We start from the raw sequence: 25,458 nt of genomic DNA, 5'->3' as shown, positions 1-25,458 counted from the left end.
TTGTTTTATTTCAGATCGGAATTAATTTTGGCAAAATTATGAAAATCGTTTATCACGTGAGAACACATTCCGTGATATCCGAGGTTTAAATGTCCGACATTTCGTATACGTAATGATCTAATATCTCCCATTATCGCTCCATTCGATGTACGTAATTGATAATGTACACGTTAAAGGGAGCGTGCTAATTACGAGATACAGTCAGTCTGTGCTCGTCGGCAGGCAGGTGCGTGGTCGCGTTTTTTTCTCGTCGAAATTCCGCCACACGCGATTTTGACAAACAAAACTTCTCTCTGGTGCGCGCGGCGAACTTCCGAAACTAATTATTTTGTCAGTTGCATTTCGACGAGCCGTAGCCAGAATCGACAGTTGAACACTGAAGCCGATTTCTCATCCGTCAAACGATCCGTCCCTCGAAATATTGAATTCACCGTTTACCGAAGCTCCGCTCCGCGTTACGAATATTAATTTTCATCTATTGTCTACTATTGACGTGTCTCGGCGCTGGAAACCTTGCCAATCATCGAGTGTTGATATTACGAGAGATATCCGATTGTTTATACTGAGGGAATTGCAAATTGAGAAGCATTTTTAACGTAGACTATATAACATTTCAAAAACTTCTATTTTATGTAAACATAAGAAGATGCTTTATATAAAACGATAAAATTAACAAATTAAGAATTTTTTTAATGCTATACGAAAATAGATAAAGATTTACTGTTTCAATAAAGTGCTATCAATTACACTGAAAACTACATTTTTAATGATATAAACTTGAGATATTTAGATATAAAATAGCATATTTAAAATTGCATAAAAATATTGCAAATTTTTAAAATTTTGTAGTACAAAAAGATATCCTACATACTTATTCAAAAGACGATGTAAATTTTTAATTATTATGAATTTCAGAGTCGGCGAGACAATGTCTGAAAAAGTGGTCAATTATCGATAACGTTATGTGATACTCAAAAATATGCAACACACACTGTTGGTTATCGGTTCATCAAAAATACGCAAGAAATTTCCTGAAGCCATCTACCTTTCACGTCGGTGGACGACACCTGCGTGCTGGTTGTGGGCGAGAATTAATAAAAAAAAGTAAATGCGGACCGTGTGCAATGTGAAATTTCCAAGAACAGTTAGTGGAATTTGGAGATAATCTTGAAATGTATGGCACGAGGTCTACATTATATTAATTATTTTGCGCGCTATTATACGTATAATATATATTTCTATATCTCGGAAATCATTACCCCATTTTTGCTAACTTATCAGATGGGATGCTATATACAGTACGTAATGAAAGTCTCGAAGCAAGCAACCATTGCACCTGCAACCAATCATCCGCAAAAAAATATGATACAGCTAGCCTGCTGTTGCACGTTATTTAATTTTGAATTTGATATCTACAATACAAGACAATTTAATTTTATATTTGTAAAATTGCTATAATTGATAATTCATAAGTTTACAAAGGAGGATGTAGGGACCTAATTTTCAATTAAAAAAATTAAATCCGATTTATGTATGTGTGTCTGTGTGTGCTATCCTCAAATTATTATTAATTATAGTTTATTTTTAATTCTGAATATAAGATTTTCAAGATTATTAAAAGTGCTTTTCGTAGTGTTTCTTCTTTAAATATTCAGAGTTTAACATCTTCGAATTTTGAATCTCAGATATTTTTAAATTTCTCAAATTCTAAATTAAAATTTCCAATTTTTCGATGCACAATAATTGAACACAATTTTAAATGCAAGAATAATAAAAACATAGAACTGATAAAATGTACAATACATAAAATGCGCGTCGTAATCTGTTATCTTTAACACATTAGAAAAATATTAGTTAACCTAGAACTTGATCGATCTCCTAAAACAATTATGCAAATTATGTTTATTACGGCAGTAAGATATTGTTGATTATCTGGCGAATCGCGCGAAAGCACGCACGTAGTTTATCATGACGTTTCGCGACGCTTGACACATCCGTACGATACGAGGAACACCTGCGGGCAAATCGCATACGAAAATTCCTCCGATTAACATTCGTGCTGGCGGGCACATCTGGCACACTAGCAACGACCGGGCCAAATCTTAAACGAAAGTGAAAGAGCTCCATTTATATTCATCGTGTAACTTCCGCGACCATGGGCAACGTTAATTTTCATAATCACGCTCAGAATTCCGAATATTTGCACAATAAAAAGAGAGAATAAGAAATAATTTTCTAATACATCTTCAAATTATTCGAAATGTAATAACCTTAGAAGCCTAGTTTCTAAATTCCATTTTTATGAAGATATCGAAATAAGTCACAATCTACATATTTATTCAATGACATCACATTTTGTGTGATAAATCCGATTTTTCGCTAAGATAATTTTGATACAAAAAGATTAATTGATGTTAAAATTAATTTATCAGTATTCAAAAAAATCACACATACATTCCCTACTTTTTTCGTCTATATATATATAGAGAGAGAGAAAGAGAGATATCGATTCGATTAATCATATAGTTAATAACGAGAGCAATTTTGTGATTCACTTTTAAAAACGATCCGGTCTTGGACGAAACGAAGAAGAAGCGATACTTGTGATTCAGCACGAAAAAAAATGTATCGTAATATATTCGCGCCGCGGGCAACACCGGAATGCGTATATCCGCGAATGTGGTTTCGTATATGCATCGCGGCTCCGCGATGCACCTCGGATCTGGATCTTTCGGGTGAGGAGAAGAGGGAAGAGGTGGAGAGAGGGTGAAAGGGAGGATGGTCCGCGAGCGTTTACCATAATTCATGTTAATTGTCCTCAGCACGCGCGCAGCTGTCCCAAATCCCACGCGCCGTGATTGCATTTCGCTGCGGGACAAACATTTCGAACAGTTTCGGAGTCTGTACTTAGGCGCGCAGACTCAACGGGGCATTATCGTCTCCGCGCGGCTAACGCGAACCCCTTTTGTGTCCGGGGGGTACGTTTTTTTTCTACATCAGCGGCATTCTGCCCCGATCTTTGTGAATCTAATGGCGGATATACGCGGCGCATGCAGCGTTATTACGGTTTCGCAAACCGTGGAATGTAATGTGATCAACAAGAATTAAGCGATAATAAGCAAAAAATTTAAATGAGGCTCCTGTATCATTTACGTAAGATTTTATGCTTCAGAAAATACGCTCTTTTTACTACTAAATCATATATTTCAGTTATATATTTTCTCTCTCGCATATACTTTTATTTAGAATAATTTTAAATGCAATGCTAATCGATATTTATGTATATTAATTATATTTGAACTTTCTCTTGCGTAATAATTTATTATAAAAGAGAGAAGATTGTGAATATAAAGGCATGTAGAAAGCTATTAAACAATGTTGCAATAACTTTATATGTAATAAATCATCTTTCGCGAATTAGAGAATCATGTTTCTTACATTTTATTCTGATATTTCTTGAATTTTATAATATATCTTACAAATCTCTTTATGATTAAAAACGAAGCAATTATAGACCACCAAATTATTCATCGGAAATATTCGCTCAAGATTCACTATTAGATGCATAAAACGGGCTGTTAAAGTTCCGCAATTAATTACTCGTTTAACGTGAAACCTTGTGTATGAAGCTGCCATAAATCGACGCTCGGCAATTTCATTATTTAATCTTACGGGGCGATAATGGGTACTCTCCGTTGTCGAAGCGCGATGAATTTAATTGGTCGATCGTACCATCGCTTGAGTGAAGCTTTTATATATTCACGGATGAATGTCTATCGCCAGATCAGCTATATTATTATATACATTTCATATATCGTATATGCACGATGCGTGTCTCGTTATCGATATACAATTTTGACAGTTTATTGACATATACAATTTTCATTCGCATATGTCTCTCTATCGATATAAACCGTAGATGTGCCACGTAACTCTATGTAATTATTGCTACGTAACATTACGATTTTTAAATCAGATAAAATTCGAGTTTAACCGCTTACGTGCATATGCGTTGCAAATAAATTAAATTATATATCAAAATTGAAATAATTTAATTATAAACTTCAAAAAAGCGCTCATTCTTAAAATTTATTTTTATTTATTTGCTGGTCAATTTCAAACAAGAATAATTAATACATAATTAATACGCTCATGCCTATATATGCTATATATATGTATATAATAATATACAATTATGCATTATTTTCAGTTATATTTGATTATCGCTTCTATACACGGGAATAGTGACCCTCAGCGAGAAGAGAATGAAACCACGAGAGCATATCATCGAGAGAGAACAAGCCTAAAATGCCGCGCGACGATTTCATTATTTAATCTCACGGGGCGATAATGGCCGCCCTTTGCTCCACGAGGATCGTGCCGAGCGTTCGTTCGTACGCGAAACTTCTGGTCCTAACGCGGAGCAGGAGAGAATGATGCCCGGGCATATCGGTAACACTAACTCGGCTCCACGCGAACCGAGCTGGTTGCTCGTTTCCTCTTCACGGGGTCGGCGGTGAAGCCACGTGGCGGCGCGTGCCGCAAACTAAAAAAGACCCTTCGTGCTCTCGAGAGAGAGAGAGAGTCCACGTTCAGTCGCGGGACGAATATAATTAACCATGAGTTTTGGGTTTCTTCGGAGGAACAACACCCGGCGCGCACTCGTGACGTGAGCTATTCAAAAGAGTGCAGAAGAAAGACAGCAATAAGAGCCGAAACGGAGCGAGAAAGGCGGTGAATGAGAGAAAAGGGATCGGCGCATAGCCAAAGAATGAAGGGAGAGAAGAATCGGTAGGAGGGACACGAGCAGCTAAAAAGGCGGAATATATTTTACAGCTCGAAACAGTTCGCATAAATGAGATCGATGAAACGAGAGAAGAGAGCCATCAGCCGAAGAACCGCGAAAAAATCGTGCGTTTAGCGAGATCAATGGGTAAACGTGTATGCAACTAATTGGGTGCCGTAACTCGATCCTTATACCTATCGTTGTTTCTGTGCGCAAAATTAGCTTACTAGCATCAGTACCATGATTAACACCTAGCCTTGAAATTCTCGCATAATGTACTTCCAATTTTAAAAATTAAATTTTCTATTTTTATAAAAGCAATATTTCTTCAAATGTTTCATTAATTATTCAAGATAACGTGTATAATAACGTTCTTGCTCTTCGAAGCATGTTTAAAGATTTTCGAAATCAGTTGGTTTAAAATTTTTGATTTACCTACCACGGTTTCCAAATCAATTTTTTTTCTTTACTAAAATATACGATGCAACTTAAAAATATTGATAATGAAACAGAGTTTACTTAAATGATCCTTTCAATGTAAAAACGATCCAAGGAACATCCGGTTATAGAAACGGTCTTGATTTAATTAACAAAGTAATTGCAGGATCGAATCCTTCGATATAGCTTAAGGGGACGTTGACGAGCTTGATTGAAATGTTAGTTGAAAAAAAATAATCCAATTTGGCCAAGGCGATCGTTATAACGCTAATTACGTATAATCTTCATCCCCAGAGCTATATCCATCGAACCGAGTAATAGTCATAAAATTATCAAGACTTTCGCGCGCGAGTCTTGGTAATACCGAGAAAATGTTTTTTTTTTTATTTCAGAAATCCAATTCTATTTTGTCGTATGCATAAAAATATAGATTACCACCCTCTCTATGTAAATTAATAATGTTATTTCTATGTAATGTTATATGATATTATTAAGTATAAGAACAATGTTTTCTGATAAATAATTGAACAACGATTGACTTAAACAATTTTGACATACTATATACTAGTTGTTTGACAATTTAATTCCCCGCCCTCTTTTCCATCAATTATTACACTCGTTTAATTAATCAAAAGGTTCATTAATTAGAGAAGATACACTTCTGATCTCAGATCGGTGAACATTTGTGCAAGAAGTACTCGAACTCGAGTGGCTCTTGTGCTTAGTAGTACCGTCCAATAAACAAAACAGGATCCTCTAACGCTCTTCACTTAGCAAACATAACGCATCGACTGGACACGTGCTAAGCTAAAATCATGATACTGTAAGCTTCACTTTTGTTACAGCCACCCCTAGTTGAGACTATCGCATCTCGAGTATATATACGCCAACATTAGAACGTTAGAACGAGACAAATCATTTCGGTCGTCGAAATAATAATACTAATTATTGTTGCGTATCGGTTCGATAAATTAATAGAAATTAATAATTGTCCATTAATTAGAATATTAAATAATACGAAATAACACAACTTTTTACTTTTATAATTTTTTTTCATTACTTTGAAAGTAATAATATTTAATTTAAAACTCTGAATTTTAAACTTTTTACATCGTAAAATACCACGTAAATGAAAGAAAAATGCAAAATGAATACATTCGAGATTCATATAAATATCTTAATTTTCATTGAACTTACTTTCTAATGAATTTAGAAAATGAAAGATAAACCGAGATAAACTATATTTAACTCCGCGGATTATTCACGAGAATTTACGTCCAAGATTATAGAGGAGAAAGTGTTACATCAAGAAATGCGTTTCGTACAGATTCGATCACTCGCTTCCGGTTTCCGGATGTATTCAACCACCAGCCGGAGGCGGCCGTAGAGACGGCCTGGGGGCACTGCGGGCCCAAAAATAACCAATAAGTGCCCAATAAAAGCGGACCGTTAAACGACCGGAGTTACGCTCTTCGCGAGTAAAAGAGCTACCGGTTAATTACAGGTCTAACCCTACACCGTATCCCGAACAGACTTAATAGATCCGTCTTTCGGCGCGCTCGCGCCTCCGCAATCTCCGCCGCGTGCACATGCAATTTTCGACGACGATTAAACGCGAGCGAACGAATTACAAAGCTGCATGCGCGCGGCAGGCGAATGTGTAATTAAGTAAAGGGCCCCCGTGTTATACGTGGTGAAATACGATCCAACTTTTTTTTTTTTTTTTTTTCATACAGACACCAAACGTTATCTCGTGAAGAGCAGCTGATAATCTTTTTCATTTTTCTATCATTTTTTCTTGAGAAAATTAAAAATTTATATTATAGTATTCATACGTAATTTATTAATCGAGCGATAATGATAAATATGTAAATTAATATAAAGGAATATGAATCAAAATAATCTCACAATATAAAATAATATTGATGAAAATTATTGAAAAATTGCTCCATGAAAGAAATCTCTAAAAGTTTATAATTTTTAAAATTTTACTATTTGATTTTTTTATTTCACTAATTGATGCGTATTTACATCTTATTTTATTAATAAAAAATTGATAATATATATTTTTTCCAGATAATTTATCGTGTAATAAATTTTCACATAAATTCAATAATAAAAATTCAAAAGTTATCTTTGTTTCTACCTTTTCTACGTTCAATAAATTTTTCTCTATCATGTGTGCGGTAAATTAGTTACTGGCGTTTGTGCGCAATTATTTCCAGACGTTCGCCGCAATATTATACTACAAATCAATCGGAGAGTAAATCCGCACGCGTACTCCACAAACTCGAACGCCCGGTCGACCGCAAAACGCAAACACCGATATCCGGTCGGCGAAAGTAATATATTGGCACCTAATAATGGCCGCAATCTATAATCTCTTTCAAGCCTCGTTCGTCATCAATTTCGACCGCCGACTTGGAGCAATGGTCGACAGGTTGACTCCGCTGGACGAGGAGGCGCGATTCCCAAACGGAGGCTCTTTCGGGAGTCGTATGCTCGCAACGGGGGTCGTATCCCGCAGGGCTTTAACACCGACACCTTCTGCCTCTGTCTCTCTTTCCCTTTCACCATCCCTCTCCCGGATACTCTTTCGCCCCATCTCTTCCATCTTAAAACGCATGACGGATGCGACCGCTCGATAGAGCTACCTTCGAATCACGAATATCTCCGTCGTCGTTCCGTGAAATTTCTATTTGCCCGCCAACGTCTAGCCCGAGTTCGAAGAAAATTTTACATCGGCATGCGCGTCTCTCTTTCTTTCTCCTCGTTCTCATTTTTCTAGTTTTTATTGGAACAGATATATATATGTCACCATTTTGTATTATACATATATTTATAGGTACAATGATAGGTTGTTATACGCAATAATGCATGATTAGACATCAATATCGTGGTATTTTATATTAAGTAATATAAAAATTTGATTTTGACTTAAAAGCAGCTCTTCAATCCTTCAAAGTTAATTACAATATTCGCGTTTCTGTTAACCAATAGCAATGTATAACAATTATTTTTCAATTTTCTTTTTCTATCATTCTTACATCCACACATAATTTAATCTTGAAATCAAAAGCCTCAATTTACTTTAGTCAGTACTTCTCGTTGTAATTCAAGTAGCTACATGAGAAATCCGAGTGTAATAATAATCAGGAAGAGTCAAATTATCAAATAAACAAAAAAATAAAAAAATAAAATAGCCAAAAGATATACAGCGATAAATTCGGAGCACCGAAACACGTTTACGCATCTGATACACATTGTGCGTATATGTATATACATATATCGTGATTGCAATTAATTAAAAACTAGCAAGCTACATTATTCTCGCGAGGACGTTTTCGGTGGAAACGTAAGCTGATCGAATATCGGAACACGTCCGGCAGCGGTAGCGAACGAAAAAAGCTATCTGCGCGCGGCGTTAATGAATTGATTAAAACACAAAATGAATCACGACCCGGTGAAACCCGCCACTAAAAACTCATTAAGCTAAAGATTCCACCGGTGATTTATCGTGGATTATCGTATCCACTACCTGCACACAACGTAGACACAGCATTAAGCCGTGCGCGCGATATAAATTAGCGGACGGATGATACGCGTTGGAAAAACAATCGCCAATTGAGAGATCGAATAAATCGCCATTCGACTGTGCATGATAAAATGACTACTTCTTGAATACCGATTAGCTTTTTCTAGATAGAAACATCAATTATTAAAATTTTTACGGTTCGTTAAAAATTGGATTTTTTATATTAATTACGAAATAAATATTAATATTATCTAGTGTATGCGATGTATAAATATTATATTAATATTCTTTTCATTAAATATATATATATATATATTATATAGAACGCGATTAACAAAGCGCGCAACTAGTGGTAAAATATTTATCGATCGTTACACTTTGGGAAGTAAATTTCAAATAAAAAGACAAAAAATGAAAAATTTAATAAATTATGGTCAATATATATTTGTTTCAGTGTTCCAAAAACAGATTTTTTCATCTCTTTCTCATAATTTATATATAATCACGAAATACGGAATATATAAATATATTCTCGTCGAGATTTATAAACCTGTTTTTACGTACTCAACTAATAGAATAAATATGGATCTTTTATTCGATTATTATTGTTAGAGTACAACGATTATATTTATGTTGCTATCGGTTAACATAACGCGATCTTTTTATTGCTTCGTTGATAAATGTCTTCCGCGACAAAAGAATACTTGTGTAGCTGTATCTCTCTTGAGCAATGATGCATGACTGTACTTTATTGAAATGCATCGCAGCTGTATATATACATAGCATACATAATCTCATTGTTCCATCGCCTTAATCATTCGTTATTTTTTATCCTTTGTTTCTAATAATTAACCCATATAATTATTTATTACTTTATCATAATTAAATTTTTAACTTGTTCAATGTGTGTAATATCATTATTTAAAATAATGTACAGAAATTATATTTGTATCGATAAACACAAGAGAGTGTAATTAATTTATACAATATATTATTTTTTAAAAATAGAACACTGAAAAAATATATAGTTTTTATAAAAAGATATAGTAAAGTAGTAAACCGTACAAACATCTCGGGACTCTATTGAATAATTTGAGATATGCAAAACTGCTTTATATTATATCCCCTTAAGTTAATTGGAATTGGTGATGGTCAGAACATGTGTTGGAATGCACAATCGAGCTCCTATTAAACGCAGCCGGCCAATAAATCCCCGTCGTTTCTTCGCACACCCGAAACACGGGTGCGGCTCAGAAAAATCGCGGCTTATTTCGTTTTGCACGGATGCAACCCTGTCCTGTCGGAGAAAGAGACGGTGACCTCCGCGCCAGGTATATATCCGTTAAACGACTCGTTAATTGTATTTTTAGGGGCTTCCTGCGAGAGATCTCAGTTCCTAATTTACCGACTCGGCCGTTTGGTTTATAGGGGCCCCAATGTACCGTTTATAGTATAACCGACACCACCACACCTCGTTAAATCAAAGGACCGGAATATGCTTATAGCTTATACGTTCACCAAGAATTATAACCATAGGAAAGAAGCGTCTCCTCTCGGTCGGGCCCGAAACGCAGACACTATTTCCATTTTCTCCGTAACGAGTCTGAGTTGGCATCGATTTTTCTGCATTCAAGATTGTCTCGGTAACGAGATCTTCGATCAGAAACGATAATTGTGAAAGTATAATTTTGAGAAAGCAATTCGTCGAAATTCAAAAAATCTATATATTGTTTTAATCATATTATTCAGTGAAAAAAAAAATGCGAATGTCGAAATTACAAAAACTGCATAAACTATATCTTAAGATCTAAATGCGCAAAAATCTATTTTTCTAGGCAAACTAAATTTTATATATTATTCGAGGGACTTGTGAAAATTGCAAATTTAAAATTATTAAAATTATCTTCGAAAATTCTACGAGAATAAGAGTTAAAGAAAACATGAAACTGTTTATTCGGATACGGAAAATATTGAATAGCACATATGTCGCTTGAAATATTCGAAAAATGCGTTCCGACTTTACCCGTTCGGATCACCCTGTACAGAAGTTCGCGAGCCGGGAGGACGCAGTAGAAGCAGCCCGAAGAAGAAAAAGAAAAAAACCAAGCAAAGAGAGACGATGAGGGCGTCAGCCATATGGACTTATCCAGCAACGTAGCCCGAAAATAATAAATCTCTGAGCGTGCTGCGGGATTATTAAAAGAGTCCCTAGCTCGTTCCCCTTCGGGAGTGGAGAGCGTGGTGAAAGAGAAACAAAACGCATTAGCGTTTCTTAATGAAGCTGAGGGATACGAACGAGCCGAGAGGCAACGAACGAACTGTGCAAACGGCAACTACGGGACGGATGGACGGACGTACGAACGAATGGACGGAGGGATAGACGGACGCGGGATGGACAGTCCGACGTTCAGAACTAATTGGAGCCACGAGATATTAGGAGAGCCGAAGAAGGACAGAGCGGCGCGTTTGCGGAAGGAAGACGAAGAGGCGCAAGCGACGAGGTGGACAGCGAGAGAAAGGGTTGGAGTTCGAATGGTTAAAGGAAGAAAGGTGTTTGCGAGAATACTTAGATGGGTGTACGCGGATCAACCCACCGATATCCATATTAACAGCTAGTTTGTCCACGTTATGAGTTTGTTTAACGATATTGCGAGACGCCTAGCAGTACAAACGGTATCCTTCAATTAAACGGTGCTTTGAATTTAAGCCGCGGTATGCTTATTTGCCCCGACCTTTGCATGTTAATATACAACGCAGCATCGAGTTCAGAGTTTGTTTTAAACATGTGCAGAGTCTATGTCTCCACAATATATAATTTATTTAATAATTGATTTTGGATTAGAAGAAAATTTAAATTAAAATATAAAAAATAAGGTAAGCAATTTTTTTAAATAATTATAAGTAATATTGCTAGACGATCATGGAAAAAAAAAAATTAGCTACCATATAGCTAAATTTTGCCCCGACCTTTGCATGTTAATATACAACGCAGCATCGAGTTCAGAGTTTGTTTTAAACATGTGCAGAGTCTATGTCTCTACAATATATAATTTATTTAATAATTGATTTTGGATTAGAAGAAAATTAAAATTAAAATATAAAATAAGGTAAGCAATTTTTTAAAAATAATTATAAGTAATATTGCTAGACGATCACGGAAAAAAATTAGTTACCATGTAGCTAAATTTTAGCTGTCCATATATTACACATGAAATTTAGTTATCATGTTTAAATTTTAGCTATGATGACAATTAATATTTTTTAGCTATAACATTCTCCGTTAAACTATGGCTAAAAAATATTAGTTACCATAGCTAAAATGTAGGCATAAAAACTAATTAAAGGTTTCATACAATCTCAGAAAATTGTCGTTTCTCTTTTTATAATTCTTTATTTGAAATATATATAAAATTTTATTCTCTATTTTAAAAAAATGAATTAGAAAAGAAATTAAATTTAAAAATTGCCAAAATAATATATAGTAATCTATAAGTTATAGTTTTAAATTCATGGCGCCACGAAATTATTGAAGATGTGAAACATTAGAAAATAAGAAACATTCATTACGCTCTTGTAATCAACGACGTGGAAACGACTTATCATTACGAAGTGTGAGTTGACAACGAAAACGATCGCCCTGTCTCTTGAATACTTGGAAACGGCCTATGATGATATTTTAATACCTATTTTTACGCTCTCACAAATTATAGTGATCTCGGGTTACGACAAAAGCAGAATTAGCATGCCTTTATGATAAAATCCGTGCCCTCGTATCATTATCGAATTATGCTGCGCTGAAGATCGTAATCGAACTAAATTCGCCTAGAAGAGTAACCCTACATCGTAACGGTATTTGTCTTTTTTTCTTTTGTTTTTTGCAGCAAGAATGTATAGGGAGATGCAGGTGACTCTTCTTCTACTTTCTAAGCAACAACTATGTTACCAAGAAACAACACAATCGCGAGAAATAAAATTTGTTAAATAAATCTTAAGTAAAATTAATTGAAAGAGAAGATTGTCATATATTTTGTCACCTTTCTTGCATTTATTGATATCTAATATTTTTATTTGTTGCAAATGAATAATATAATAAAAAATAATAGTAAAGTCTAATTTTTAAAATTATTTGCATTAAATAAATGTGAGTATAAGTTAGGACGAGATTTTCAAAATTTTTAAAAAAATCCTTAAAAAACATTTCTCTTTTGTAAGATTGATGAATTGTAAAATGATGAATTAATAATGTAATATCCATAAAATATCGCAAAAAAATGACTAAAGGTTTATTCACTTTGCGATAGAGCAATAGATACTCTATTTGAGAGAGAAAAACGACACTAAAAATATAGTGAACACACGTATACACATGAATGTACTCGGTCAGGAGGTCCACGATGTTCGTCACTTGAAAACGTATATTCCTTCAATTTTCTAGTCGAGTAAGCGACGTTTGAAGGGCCCTTGTGCGTCTGGCAAAGCGTGCACTATCCTGTTACGCGATCTCTCCCAGCCCGCAATCAAAATTCAAATCACACTTTTACAGCTGAACATAAAATCAATATTCGCCCTTTTGGACGCGTCCCCCTAAATTCCGTCGAAAACAAATCAATGTTCTTTTGACAGTTAAAGTCGACGTTTCAATATGCTAACGACTCAACATCTCACCTCTCTCGATGTAACAAAATATTACAAAAAATGTTTTTACGATTACTACGATATTTGATCTGAACAATTATCAATATTAAAACATTCATAAAACGTGACTGTCAAATAGAACGGCTGATAAATTATTCGTAAAATATTGTTAATAATTTAAAAAAATATTTAAAAAATAAATAAGCATATTGAAATATACTTTGTATTTCAATTGATGCATTAAATTTTTTATAAAGTTTTAATTCATAACATAAATATATCGAAATTTATAAATAGGTATATATCGAAAAAGTTGTTGCAATTCACGATATATTGCTGTATATGATAAACTTATTCATATTTCTATCACGCGCTAAAATATTTCATATATCATAATAACCGTGAAACGGATCATAGTACATCCTGGCATGTACCTGTTGGCATGAAAAAATAGATCGCCTGATGCGTTGCAGAGTCCAAAGTATAGCAAAAGGAAAAGAAGTTGCTTAGGCATCCGGAATAGTGCCCTTATAAATGGTTTTTCTATATTGCCTCGTGTCTGGCTCACGTTGGACATGGACATGGGTTACCAGTTCATTTAAATAAGTTAAGGGTCTCGCTTAGTGCCTTAGCGGGTCCATTACAGCTGGGCAAAAGCGGCTAATTACTTGCCTGACGTGAGTTATAAACCCCTCTTCGGCCATCGCTCCCTTCTTTGAATATTTTTAACCGGTATCTCGATTTTTACAATGAAAACGTCGTACGTCTGCGTTCCAGAGTTTTACAGCGTTGCGAGTCGACCTGAATGTGTACATATATACCAGTGTATTCATCGCGTGTACACAAAGTACATCATACGCGCTTTCGAAAATTGTAACTGTAGACCGCGGTTTGCTTTTTACGACCGTATATTACGAATCGATGGCCAAGTGAATCTCATAATGTCCGTTTTTACGTTAATTAAATTACATTTAATTGAAAAAGTTAACTTTTTACACATTCACATTTTTTCCCAAATAATTATGAAAAATTTTATACGTATCTCCTATATTTTATATCAAGATATATATATATATATAGCGAAGTATCGAATTAATGCGCCTGTGCCTCTGCCGATCGTAATGATGTTTCTCAAACGCGGCGAATTAAATGCCAATTTCTGAAACACGTTGCGAAGCGCGATAAAGTAACGGCTGACAGTTGAAATTTCATAACAAACGATCGCGAAGGCGGTACCTTTTGGACAGAAAATTAATCTAGTTTGTCATAACGTGGGCGGGTTAGTTCAAAGTGCCGCTAATGAGAAAAAGGCCGACCCGCGTCTTTCTTATTTGTCAATGGGATCATCGTACCCATGAATCACAGCCGGGAGACGCTCGCCTCGAATCTCGCATGCTGTAGGTGGAATTTCGCTCGGGAAAGGACGGACGATATGGCACATGACATTTTATTTTTGCACTATTAACTGCCCGCATTAACGGAACTGCACGAGAAATAAAATTCTTTTGTTTTATCCAAAGATGTAATATTTCTTCCCCTTAAATGTGATAGTATTAAAATCTTGTAGATTATCAAAGTTGATTACTTTTATTATATATATGCATGTATGTATATACAGCTTTTGCGCCAGTTTGTCTATCTAATGTAATTATATACTCTTGATTCAACGGAATAATAGGGTCTCTAATTCGAAATTTAGTCGACCATTCAATAATAGGTTTGCATATGCATTAACTCAGGATTAATAAATAATCACGAACTGACGAGAATATAACAAATAAAAATGTATAAGGAAAGAAAATATTTATGCTATCGTGAGAGTGAATATAGTAGCAATAATCATAGTTGTATATAATCATATGATATATATTGCTATTAATTATACTTTACAATATAATATGTATTGCTATTAATTTATACTTTATTATAGTGTGCATGTACGTATATATAAATATTATTATACATTACTTCATTCGCTGTGTTGATTCGCACTCCCTATGTACAATACAAATTCAAATTTTAGTTGGTACACACAATAACGAAGCTGTTTGATTAAATAACCGAGTTCTAATCACAATTAATCAGGTAATATATTATAAACATTCAATAGAATATCATGATAACATTGTGAAATATCTTTTCAATGTGCTTACATACATCGTGATTTTTCTGCCTTCAGTGATAGAGTCGTGTTTCCTTTAGAGGCAAAGGTTCAATTTTGTGTGCAGTGGCCCTAAAAGGGCCTACGGGACTGGTTAGCTTTGGTTAGTGGTCCTGGAGCGATGCGAACGACACGAGCGGCTGACGAGATAGACAGACACTAGGGAGGGAGTCTATTTCATGGTTAATTTGGCTAACTCGATTTCACCACCACCAACGTGACCAGCCCACCACCACCACCCTCGAAAGACCAGGGCCACTAAACTACATATAGGGTGAATTCAACGGTCACCCTCCCGTTAACGCATTGCTCGCGAATTTTTGTCTACGAAAACGGTCGGGGATTGCGCAAGTTATTCGAGTGATTGCAAAAATAATTTGCGATTCTGTACACAACTTTAGAAGCGGCGAAATTTCAATCAAGTACACGTGGTATAATGAAAGTTAATTCTCGTGTATGTGTGCGAGCTCATTTATACCTTTGAGTGAATATGTTACTGTTCAATTGTCAAAAAGATGCGGTTACAATAATAAATTTACATAGACAAATTTTTTGAAGTTAAATTTTTCACAAAAAATTTTGAAAAAAATCATAACTTTGGAAAAAAACACGACAGAAAGATCGCTGTTTTTTTTTATTTGTGTAAAATAATGTTGATGAAAGCTCAGTTGTAATAAAAAATAGCACAGCATTTTACAATTTTATTTGTACTGAAGGTAGATAACAACGACCGACGCACTTCCAATAAATTGCAATCGATGGTAAGCAATAAATGCGAAACAGTAGCTCTAATGGAAATCCCATTGTATGAATGTATGTATTGAGCGTGTGCGGATGCGATGGAGAATATATATCGTTAAAATATTTAAACTCCATGAATAGTTATCAATGTGCAGAAATACTCAAGAAATACTCGAAAATAAATATGCTTTTTCTCGTCCTCATAATATCTCAATAAAATTGTAACAAAAATTATATGCAAAGCATAATAAAATATTCAACATCCATCCATCCATTACGCAAATTAATAAAGTTCTCGCGTAAAATAAATTTCATCAAAAAATATTCAAAAACGTGATATACATATAATTCGCGACAAAGGCAAAAAAGAAAATAAAAAAAAAAAACGCAGATAAGGAAGAAGTACGAAATATACAATAACAATGTCGTCGAAAAAATGGTCTCTATGTGTGAACAGTAAAATAGAAAGTCCTTTGTTATTTATACGAACTATATTCTTGTACACGCGCGCCACGTACTATCTTGCGAGCCGCGGAAAAAAAAAAACGCCAGACACACAATGTACGAGTATCAGGAACACGCTTTTACACGGTCGTGTAAGACGACAAAGAGACACCTTAAGCACTGGTTTATTCCGCAACCGCCGGGATATCTTTCCGCAGTTTGAAACACGTGGACCGTCGTCTGTCTCTCTGACAAGCACGCCACCGTCATCTATGTCGTTCTACCGGTCCGCGTTCCCACTTCCGCGACAAAGAGAAAAGCGTGCGCCATAATATATATGCAGCGGAAAAAATCTCAGGGAGAAAAGTTAGACGCAAATATTAGTTGTGAACGGCGGACCCAGTTATTATTTCTCTTTGTGCTCGCAAATGCCACTCGCTACGGTATCTTTTGCAAAAAGCCGGAACAAAGGAGCGTGTCATCGCGCGCGGTGTATTTCTATTCCAGTTCTCCTCAAACTCCCCATTCCCTTTAACTCTAATCTAACCCTGGTCCCGGATTCCCCCCTAACCACCCACGTTCTCCTTTTTTTTTTTAAACTCGAGTCTTAATTACTGGAAGCAGAACGGGTTAAGGACTAAAACACAAGCCGACGTCGGCTGACTGATCATGGCGCGTCACAACTGACGGCCATACCAAATGAAAACAGTCCAGAAAAATTATTATCGCGGAAGATACGTGGCACCTGCTGTCTTCCTTTCTCCCCTTGTCCTTCCTCCCTTCCCCGCATTCCTACTTCTTCATTTCGCGCATTCTGCTTCGCACCCTTTCCTCCCTGTTTTTTCATTGTTCCAAAATCTCATTGAAATCCTATCAGATTTTCAGGGTTCCCTCTCGACGTGATAAGTGTCTGCAAGGATATTTTCTCTCAAAAATCACGTACGATTTTTTCTCGACTACAGATATATTAAAGGAGGATGTTAAAAAAAGTCGATTTCACGACTATCGATGGAACCTAAAATTCGAGTTTCATGGGTATCTATGAACCATATAAGATGTAAAAATGATGGTTTTTTTTCCTAGAGACCTGGGGAAAGTATTGAAAATCTATTAAAACTATTGCGAAAATAGCGTCATTCGATCGATCTGAAAACAACTATAAAATCGATGACATGGACGAATTTTTAATCAAACCAAGTTCTGGTTAAACACTTATCAAATAGTTTTGCATATCAATAATGTTTTAATACCGGGATCGCAAAATTCAAGATTGCGGATCCAATATGGTAGATCAGTATTGAGAGAAACTAGATTCGAAGATATAGTTACTTCCGAATAAAAGATCTGGTTCCACATTCAAATACATTATGTTTTTTAATTTTTTTATTTCAATATTTTTGTTTCATTGTTGAATAAAATTCTTTAGTTCTAACACAGAAAATACGAGAACTATTAATATTCTCAATGTTAGAACTAAAGAATTCTATTCAACAATGAAACGTAAGTAATTGTGAGCAATCAATTGAGAAACAAAAATATTGAACAAACAAATAAACAAACTAAAAAACATAATGTATTTGAATGTGGAATCAGATCTTTTATTCAGAAGTAACTGCATTCTGGCAGTTTCTCTCAATACTGATCCACCATATTAAAACATTATTGATCTCAAAAACTATTTGATAAGTGTTTAACCAGAACTTGGTTTGATTGAAAATTCATCCACGTCATCGATTTTAGTTGTCTTCAGACCGATCGAATGACGCTATTTTCAATAGTTTTGATAGATTTTCAACACTTTCCCCAGGTTTCTAGGAAAAGAGACCATCATTTTTACATCTTATATGGTTCATAGATACCCATGGAACTCGAATTTTAGATTCCATCGATATTCGGGAAATCGACCTTTTTTAACATCCTCCTTTAATTACAGTTATTTCAAAGTTTTAAATTATTGTCAATTATAATTCTGATTAGAATTTACAGATATAAAGTACCGCAAATTCAATAATTCAATTAAATAATTAATGTAAAATTTTATTTTGAAATAAACTCTACATAATATTTCTTAAAATTTGAAAGTTACGTTATAAAAATCATTGAATAATATGCAATGGACTTTTCGCAGAAATGTTGAAAAAAAAAAAAAAAAAAAAAAAACGGAGAACGTGTTCCAAAGTCAAAGGTACAAAACATCCTTGCAAATTACGTATAATGTCTTGGTTTCGCGAGGGTTACGCAAAACGTCGCGCGGCCGAATATATCGTCTGTATTATGCAGAAATGTCGTGCGACACGCGCGGCATGTAGACACGTACGAACAAAGTACCGTAACCCTTTGTGCCAATGCCAGGGGTGACAATGGACCTCGCTCTCAGCATTGTCACGTGGGTAACCAACGTTTTCGAGGGGGCTATCGGCGATGTTTGGCATCGTCCTGGCTCGCCGACAGCCACCGTCTTTTATTTAGTCCGAGTACGCCCCGCGAATCGCGGCGGAACTGTAATTGCAGCGTATTAGATACACACTTTTACATGATTAACAACGCGCTGCCAAACAGTAGAGCGGCTCTACCTCGACTGTTTCCTGCTATACAATCGCCTCGCGTTCGATCCCGTGTATTTGGACAGACGAAGGTACGACGGAAGTCAATAACTGCTCTATTTACATGTTCCGATAACCAGAAATAAATGATGAGTTTACAGGATTTGAAATTAATAATTTTTGAAGGGTGTCAATGAAGAGAATAAAGAGATATTAAAAATATTGTATCTCCCAGTTTTACATATATAATATTTTTTTCGATCAAATTAATTTTCGGAGTCTGTTCATATAGTTATGGAGAGCTCGGATTTCAGTTTCTATAGAGTTAGAGATTTATCCCAAGTTTATCGATACTTCGTTTTCACGAAGCTATTTGTACAGACTGTGAAACACGCTTGGTACAAAAATAATTCTCACGTTTCATACACTCGTGTAATAACGCGAGATTGGAGATCTGATTTTATACCTATATAAATTATATAATTCATATTTGTTGAAAATATGATTAATAATTATTTGTATAATTTCGATTAACCACTATTAATAAAATTAAAATTTTTCGAGATAAACATTTTATAATTGCAACGTGTTATCAAGATTATAATCATATGTTTCACATTAAATAATATAGTTTCCTGAACGCGGTGTGATAATATCGATTTACGATTAGCATTAAATATCAGTATTACAATATAAGCATAATAATAAAATGTATTATTAAAAAAAAAAAAAAAATACAAAACGTTCCTATTGATCGAATGAACAATGATTTCAACCACACATTTCCTTTTTTTTTTCCTGACTATCACGATCACGACTTCTCGATTCTCCGTGATGACGGATGTCTCCGCGCGAAATGAAATCGAAACGCAATTTGTCGTTCCCCAAGTCGCTCCCTCTCCCTCGCAAAACCATCACGCGATTACGCTAATTCGGGTATCATTTATTTTTCGTTCACCCTTCTTCTCCTTTCTTCTACCGCCCTCCCTATCGTCGCAAACGAAGCTCTACCCCCGTGAACGAGGACGCGCACGAATCTAGCAACTTTGAAGTGCCGGTGGGTTTTTGATGTAGCCACCAACTGTTCCCGCCATGCAAAATAGTGAATCACGCATTAAGCGCAGATAAAGCGACAAATAACTCGAGTATATATTGGACGGATAGATAGAAGATCGTAACGCTCGGTTACACTGAAAGCGAAACCGGTGTGTCAGCTGATAGAAAAATGTTATTTTTTCGTTAAATCGAGCGGCGCATCGGGCAAGATTAGACAATTTAAATCAGGCGAACCTATATAGTGACGTTTTTCGCTAGGAAACGGATCCACAATTTTTGTTCAATAATATTCGAAAATTTATCTTCGATATATTTGAAAGTATGCGACAAAAATACCATTCTCATTTATAATCAAATAATTCAATATTATCTAACATTATTATATCGACGATTATTCGACCGCGAGTTTAAAGCGCAGTATTTCGTTTTACACGTTTAAAAATAAAATTTTGCCTGCTTTCGAAAATTAATTCGAGAAATTATAAAATGTTAATTAGAACTTGTACGCGTTAGAAAATACTTATAAAGAATACGGAAAAGCGCAATTTTTTAATTAAACGTATTTTTTATACTATTTCCTCTCTCAAAAATCTTGCAAGAATTCCAATTTTCGTACATATCCAAATAAAAGAATTGTGAGACATAATATTTTTTGTACAACCGCAGTGCATTAAAAAAAATGGACGAAATCGCGGCGCGATAAAACGATATGCAACTTAACGAGATCGCTAAATCCGACCGAATTATGTACTTGTCTCACGATAAAGTATCGCGAGATGTCACATTATTCGTGGTTGCCCTGTCAATGCATATTCGGGGCGAGACTTGCGGTAAACGAAAGAGGAAAGGGGACGCGAAAGACACGAGAGTGATCTTCGGCAAAGATGGCACGTGAGAGCAAAGTATTAATCCTCCTGGCGTGGCGGGTGCGACCCTTGTTATTTCAGCCAAAGACACAACCCGCCACTCAGCTTTGCCACGTGACCCCGGATCATACTTTATTGGAAAATGTGCAAATACTCGTCACTCCCGCGCGCATCGAGCGTTCCTGCATTTCGACGACTTTCTTCCTATATACCGCGTATTATTATTTCCCCATATTTTTCGGCTACGAAGCTTTTTCAATAGCGAACAATTTTATAACGACGAAGCTGGTTTCCAATGAAGCAGCTTTTTTGATGTATTTTGTTTTGTCAAGCCTGTATATTTCTGTGTGTAAACAAAACCGACCAAACAAAACGGTAAAACTGAAAATTTCAATAGTAATTATTTTTATGTAGAACAGAATCGGCATACTTTCTATTTGATAACCCAAAATAGTGGCTGCGCGTATAAATCACCAATTTCAAAATATCATAATTTTGAACATTATATGTTATTCCACTCATTTTGTCAGAAATCATTTATTTAGAGCATATAAAAATGCAATGTATTTAACTCAACATTTCCTTCTTAGCGTTTAATTGTTAAATGTATAATTATATATCGTACTATAATAACACGATATATAAGTTAATAACTATGTATAATTAGATATCGTAATTATTATTTATATAAGAAAACGATAGAATTGTAAGAATTCGAAATTTAATCGCGCAAACGGACTACATATTATAAAGAATATATATGAAACGTAAGAGAAAAGTACGAAAATCTCCTCGTTACAGGTATCGTTCCGTTTCGGGGGCATGTTAAATGCAATATTTCTCTCGCATAATTTAAATAAATGATTGAGTGTTCCTCTCTGAGGAAACATCCTTCAGGTACTTGTTATCAAGGAAACAAATTAAAGCGTCAGCAGATAAGGCTAAGACACGAGAAGTAGTAGTCGACCGTTGCGGGATTACCTTTCAAACGACATAGGCGAAGCTAGCGAACTCGACTAACAACATAATTCAATACGGAGCTACTACCTAAACGTGTTTCCGCTATCCTCCATGCTCGAGAACTTACATTTCCTGCTGTTACTATATGATTTCCGTGACCATCACAAAGGGGAGAACTGATGCGCGCCATACCGTGTCCAAAGTGCGGGTGAGTTTTTTTTACCAGATCGAAGACTTTTTACCCACATCCTCGCCATTTGTGCGCAAGTTTTTTTTTAAGTCGTTCGAACGAACGATTAATGTCGACTCCGTCAATCGTGACATATGTGATCTACCCAAATGTAATATTCTATAAAATGATAAATTTATTTATAGAATGGTATAATTAAATTACAAACAAATAAATAACATGTAAATTATCGCTTTAAAAATATTTTAGAAACGTCTAACGAAAAATTTATAAAAGGATAATATTTTATTTTGTTGGAGCGATCAATATAATTGATTAATAATAAATAAAAATAATTGATGACTTGCGCGTTATATCGCGCTTCGAAAATCCAGACAAAAATGATGAAACGCGCAAGCAATATTTATTATCGGGCATAAAATGTTGCATAGTTAATTTTTGCAAAAGTTATTAAACAATAGGGAATAGATTGAATGATTTTATAAATTGTGATTAATTGTAAACAGTGCAGAGAAATTTATTGTAAATAATTATCTCTCTCTCTCTCTCGAAATAAAATAAAGATGCGGCGCAATGAAAAAATACGATTTCTGGACGAGTAACCAAATATGTGCCATTCATAAAGTTAATAGATTCGATAACCCCCATCAATATTAAACGCGTGAGATGCATATATTATATTAACAAACAATATTTTTCAACAAGAAAGCTGCATTTTTCATATCTCTGTATTTTTAAATAAAATTGCATTTATAATTTCATCTATATATTTTATCGTGAAAGAGAGATCCGGATATAAATATTTTTCACATGCACATTCGCTGTCTTCTCGCAGAAGAATTATTAGACATTTTCTAGAGTTTCTCGATAGTTATCCCCGCATTTGTATAAATATGCGTAAGAGTCTCGTGTGTATACATAAAAACTTCGCGTTTGCTCACACCCTTTTTCTTCTCCTTAGATAACGACTGAATCTGCTGCACGTAGGGCTCCTGCTTTAGGGGTACCGTGTATACAGGGGGCATGTCGCGCGATCGCGTGCGCGTATTACTTAAAACCCGCCAGCATCGTTTTTCAGCGCGTAATCGCGCAAACTCGTTCTACACATCGCATGCGAAATGTCGGAACGTGGATCGAGCGTCGCTAATTTGCGTCGGTAATGATCGCGTCTCTGATGGGGATGCCAGCTCTCTTTCGACATCCGTATCTGATTGGCCGGTTCATGAATCGGGTGGGATCCGATCGTAGAAAGTAGATTGATCTGTCCTCGGTGATCTACGTTTATCAGAAAACGCTCGCGGTGAATAGGGCCCGTTTAGCGCGCGCTTTGCTCGCGGCGGGCTCCGTATGCGGAAGTGATTAAGGCGATTAAGGGAAGTATGCAGGAAGCGTTCAGCGACTGGTAACGCGGCTTTTTTTAATACGCTTTTTCGATAATACGCTTTTTTGAACGGATTGTTGAGAGAGAACTTTTGTGCGCGATTGCGTGCGCGGGAGAGACATAATACTTTAGTAGGTATATAACACTTTGGGGGCTTTCTCTCGTAATCGGATGATATTGCAGATATGAATATGCTTGTCTCGCATATATAATTAATGCGTATAAATTGCATAAAACAAATTTCATAAATCTTTAATTGTGATAAAAATTGGTGTTTTATTAATTTTATTTGATCGACTCGAGAGCCAGGTGCGGACGAGAAACCTGCAACGATTTATCGATGCACGCCAATCGAACAAATGTTTCAATTAAACAGTTTTCTGTTCCGCAAATGCCTCGTTAGAATTACATATTCGAATAATAATAAAATAATGAGAGAGCGCAGCATTCGCGGACGGGAGAATGAAATACTCATGTGGCATGGTGTCTCTGTACTACGTATAAATATTCATGTCACATACAGCAGCGGGGAGAGCTTGAATATCCAGGATATATATTCACGGAGAATAATGTGTTTACTGCAGCGACGTATCTTGATACCTTAGCTGAGGTAACACGAGCTTCAAACTCAATATTTCCACCCGCGCAGCCATTGCGAAAATTACCCGAAGATACATTCCGGTATTCTTACAATCATATTATAAATAATTGTGAGAAATATATCTCAAATAATATGTAAAAACTTTTTCGTCTTACGTTCAAATTCAATTATATAACAAGTCATTACGTAAAATTTATGTACGCGCGTAAATTTAGATATCTTAAATAATATATGTAAAACTTTTTCGCCTTCAGTGAACATTTCATTACGTAATAAGTTATTATGTAAGATTTATGCGTGTGCGAAGTTATAATATCATCGTTCAAAATCTCGATTGATAAAAGCCTGCGCGTACATAATATCTGCTTTAAAATATAAATTTTTTCACACATCTTCCATTTTCCATTTAATATAGAACATTTATTCAAAATTTTCTCTCTAAATTGAAATTTATATAGTTTTGTGGTAGCATTTTTCAGCTACAATCAAGTAGATTAAATATGGGATGGACAGAGCAGAAAAAATTTAATTTGGCACAAAAATGCTGATTACTCTCAAAGTGTTGCAGATCGTAAAGATTTTTAAGAATATTGTTAAGTATTGAAGTATTATCTCGTGATTTTGTCAATAAACACGATCGATAAAATTTCTCTTGCAGAGTTTTATACAAATAGCAAAATTCTTACACTTTATTATCCAAATTTTCGCGAATTATTTAAATATCATTCATCTTTTATGTCTACTTTACTTTTTTATTATAGTTTTTTCCATTCGAGTTATACTTTTCTAAATTATTGTATAGAACTGCAGTAAACACATTATGACAGTTCTTGAAAAATGCACAAGCCACACAATATGCAAAGATGCCATGAAGCGTAACAAATATAACACTTACCTGCCAGGCGTTGGAGTCCAGAGCGAGGTAAGACATGTTGTTAGTGTCCTCCGTGGTTGCAAAATTTCTGAAGTATCCAGGAACTCCTCGCCGATCGGCACGCTACCAAGATCCAGCTTGTCACTCACGTTCCGAGATGATCGGCAGGCGACATCTTCCGTCGGCAACTTCGTCAAGACGCAAGTTGGACTGAAAAAAGAATGATTAAAACGATGAGAGTGAGGAT

The 25,458-nt window shown here is 35.4% G+C and overlaps 1 protein-coding gene across 1 annotated transcript in view; it reads right to left on the bottom strand.

Moving 5' to 3' along the window:
* The window catches only part of LOC114940730 (uncharacterized), a 96,932-nt gene that overhangs the window by 61,841 nt on the left and 9,633 nt on the right, over window positions 1-25,458 (bottom strand). The window contains exon 3 of the mRNA XM_029315478.2: window positions 25,233-25,421. Within this exon, the coding sequence (XP_029171311.1) occupies window positions 25,233-25,421 (189 nt within the window). The remainder of the gene's footprint in view (window positions 1-25,232; window positions 25,422-25,458) is intronic.

Source organism: Nylanderia fulva, unplaced genomic scaffold (genome assembly GCF_048542155.1).
Source record: "Nylanderia fulva isolate GAGA-0341 unplaced genomic scaffold, ASM4854215v1 Scaffold25, whole genome shotgun sequence".
Taxonomy (NCBI): Eukaryota; Metazoa; Arthropoda; class Insecta; order Hymenoptera; family Formicidae; genus Nylanderia; species Nylanderia fulva.
Note: the sequence above shows the minus strand (reverse complement) of the source record. Positions and strands in the feature narration are given on the sequence as shown.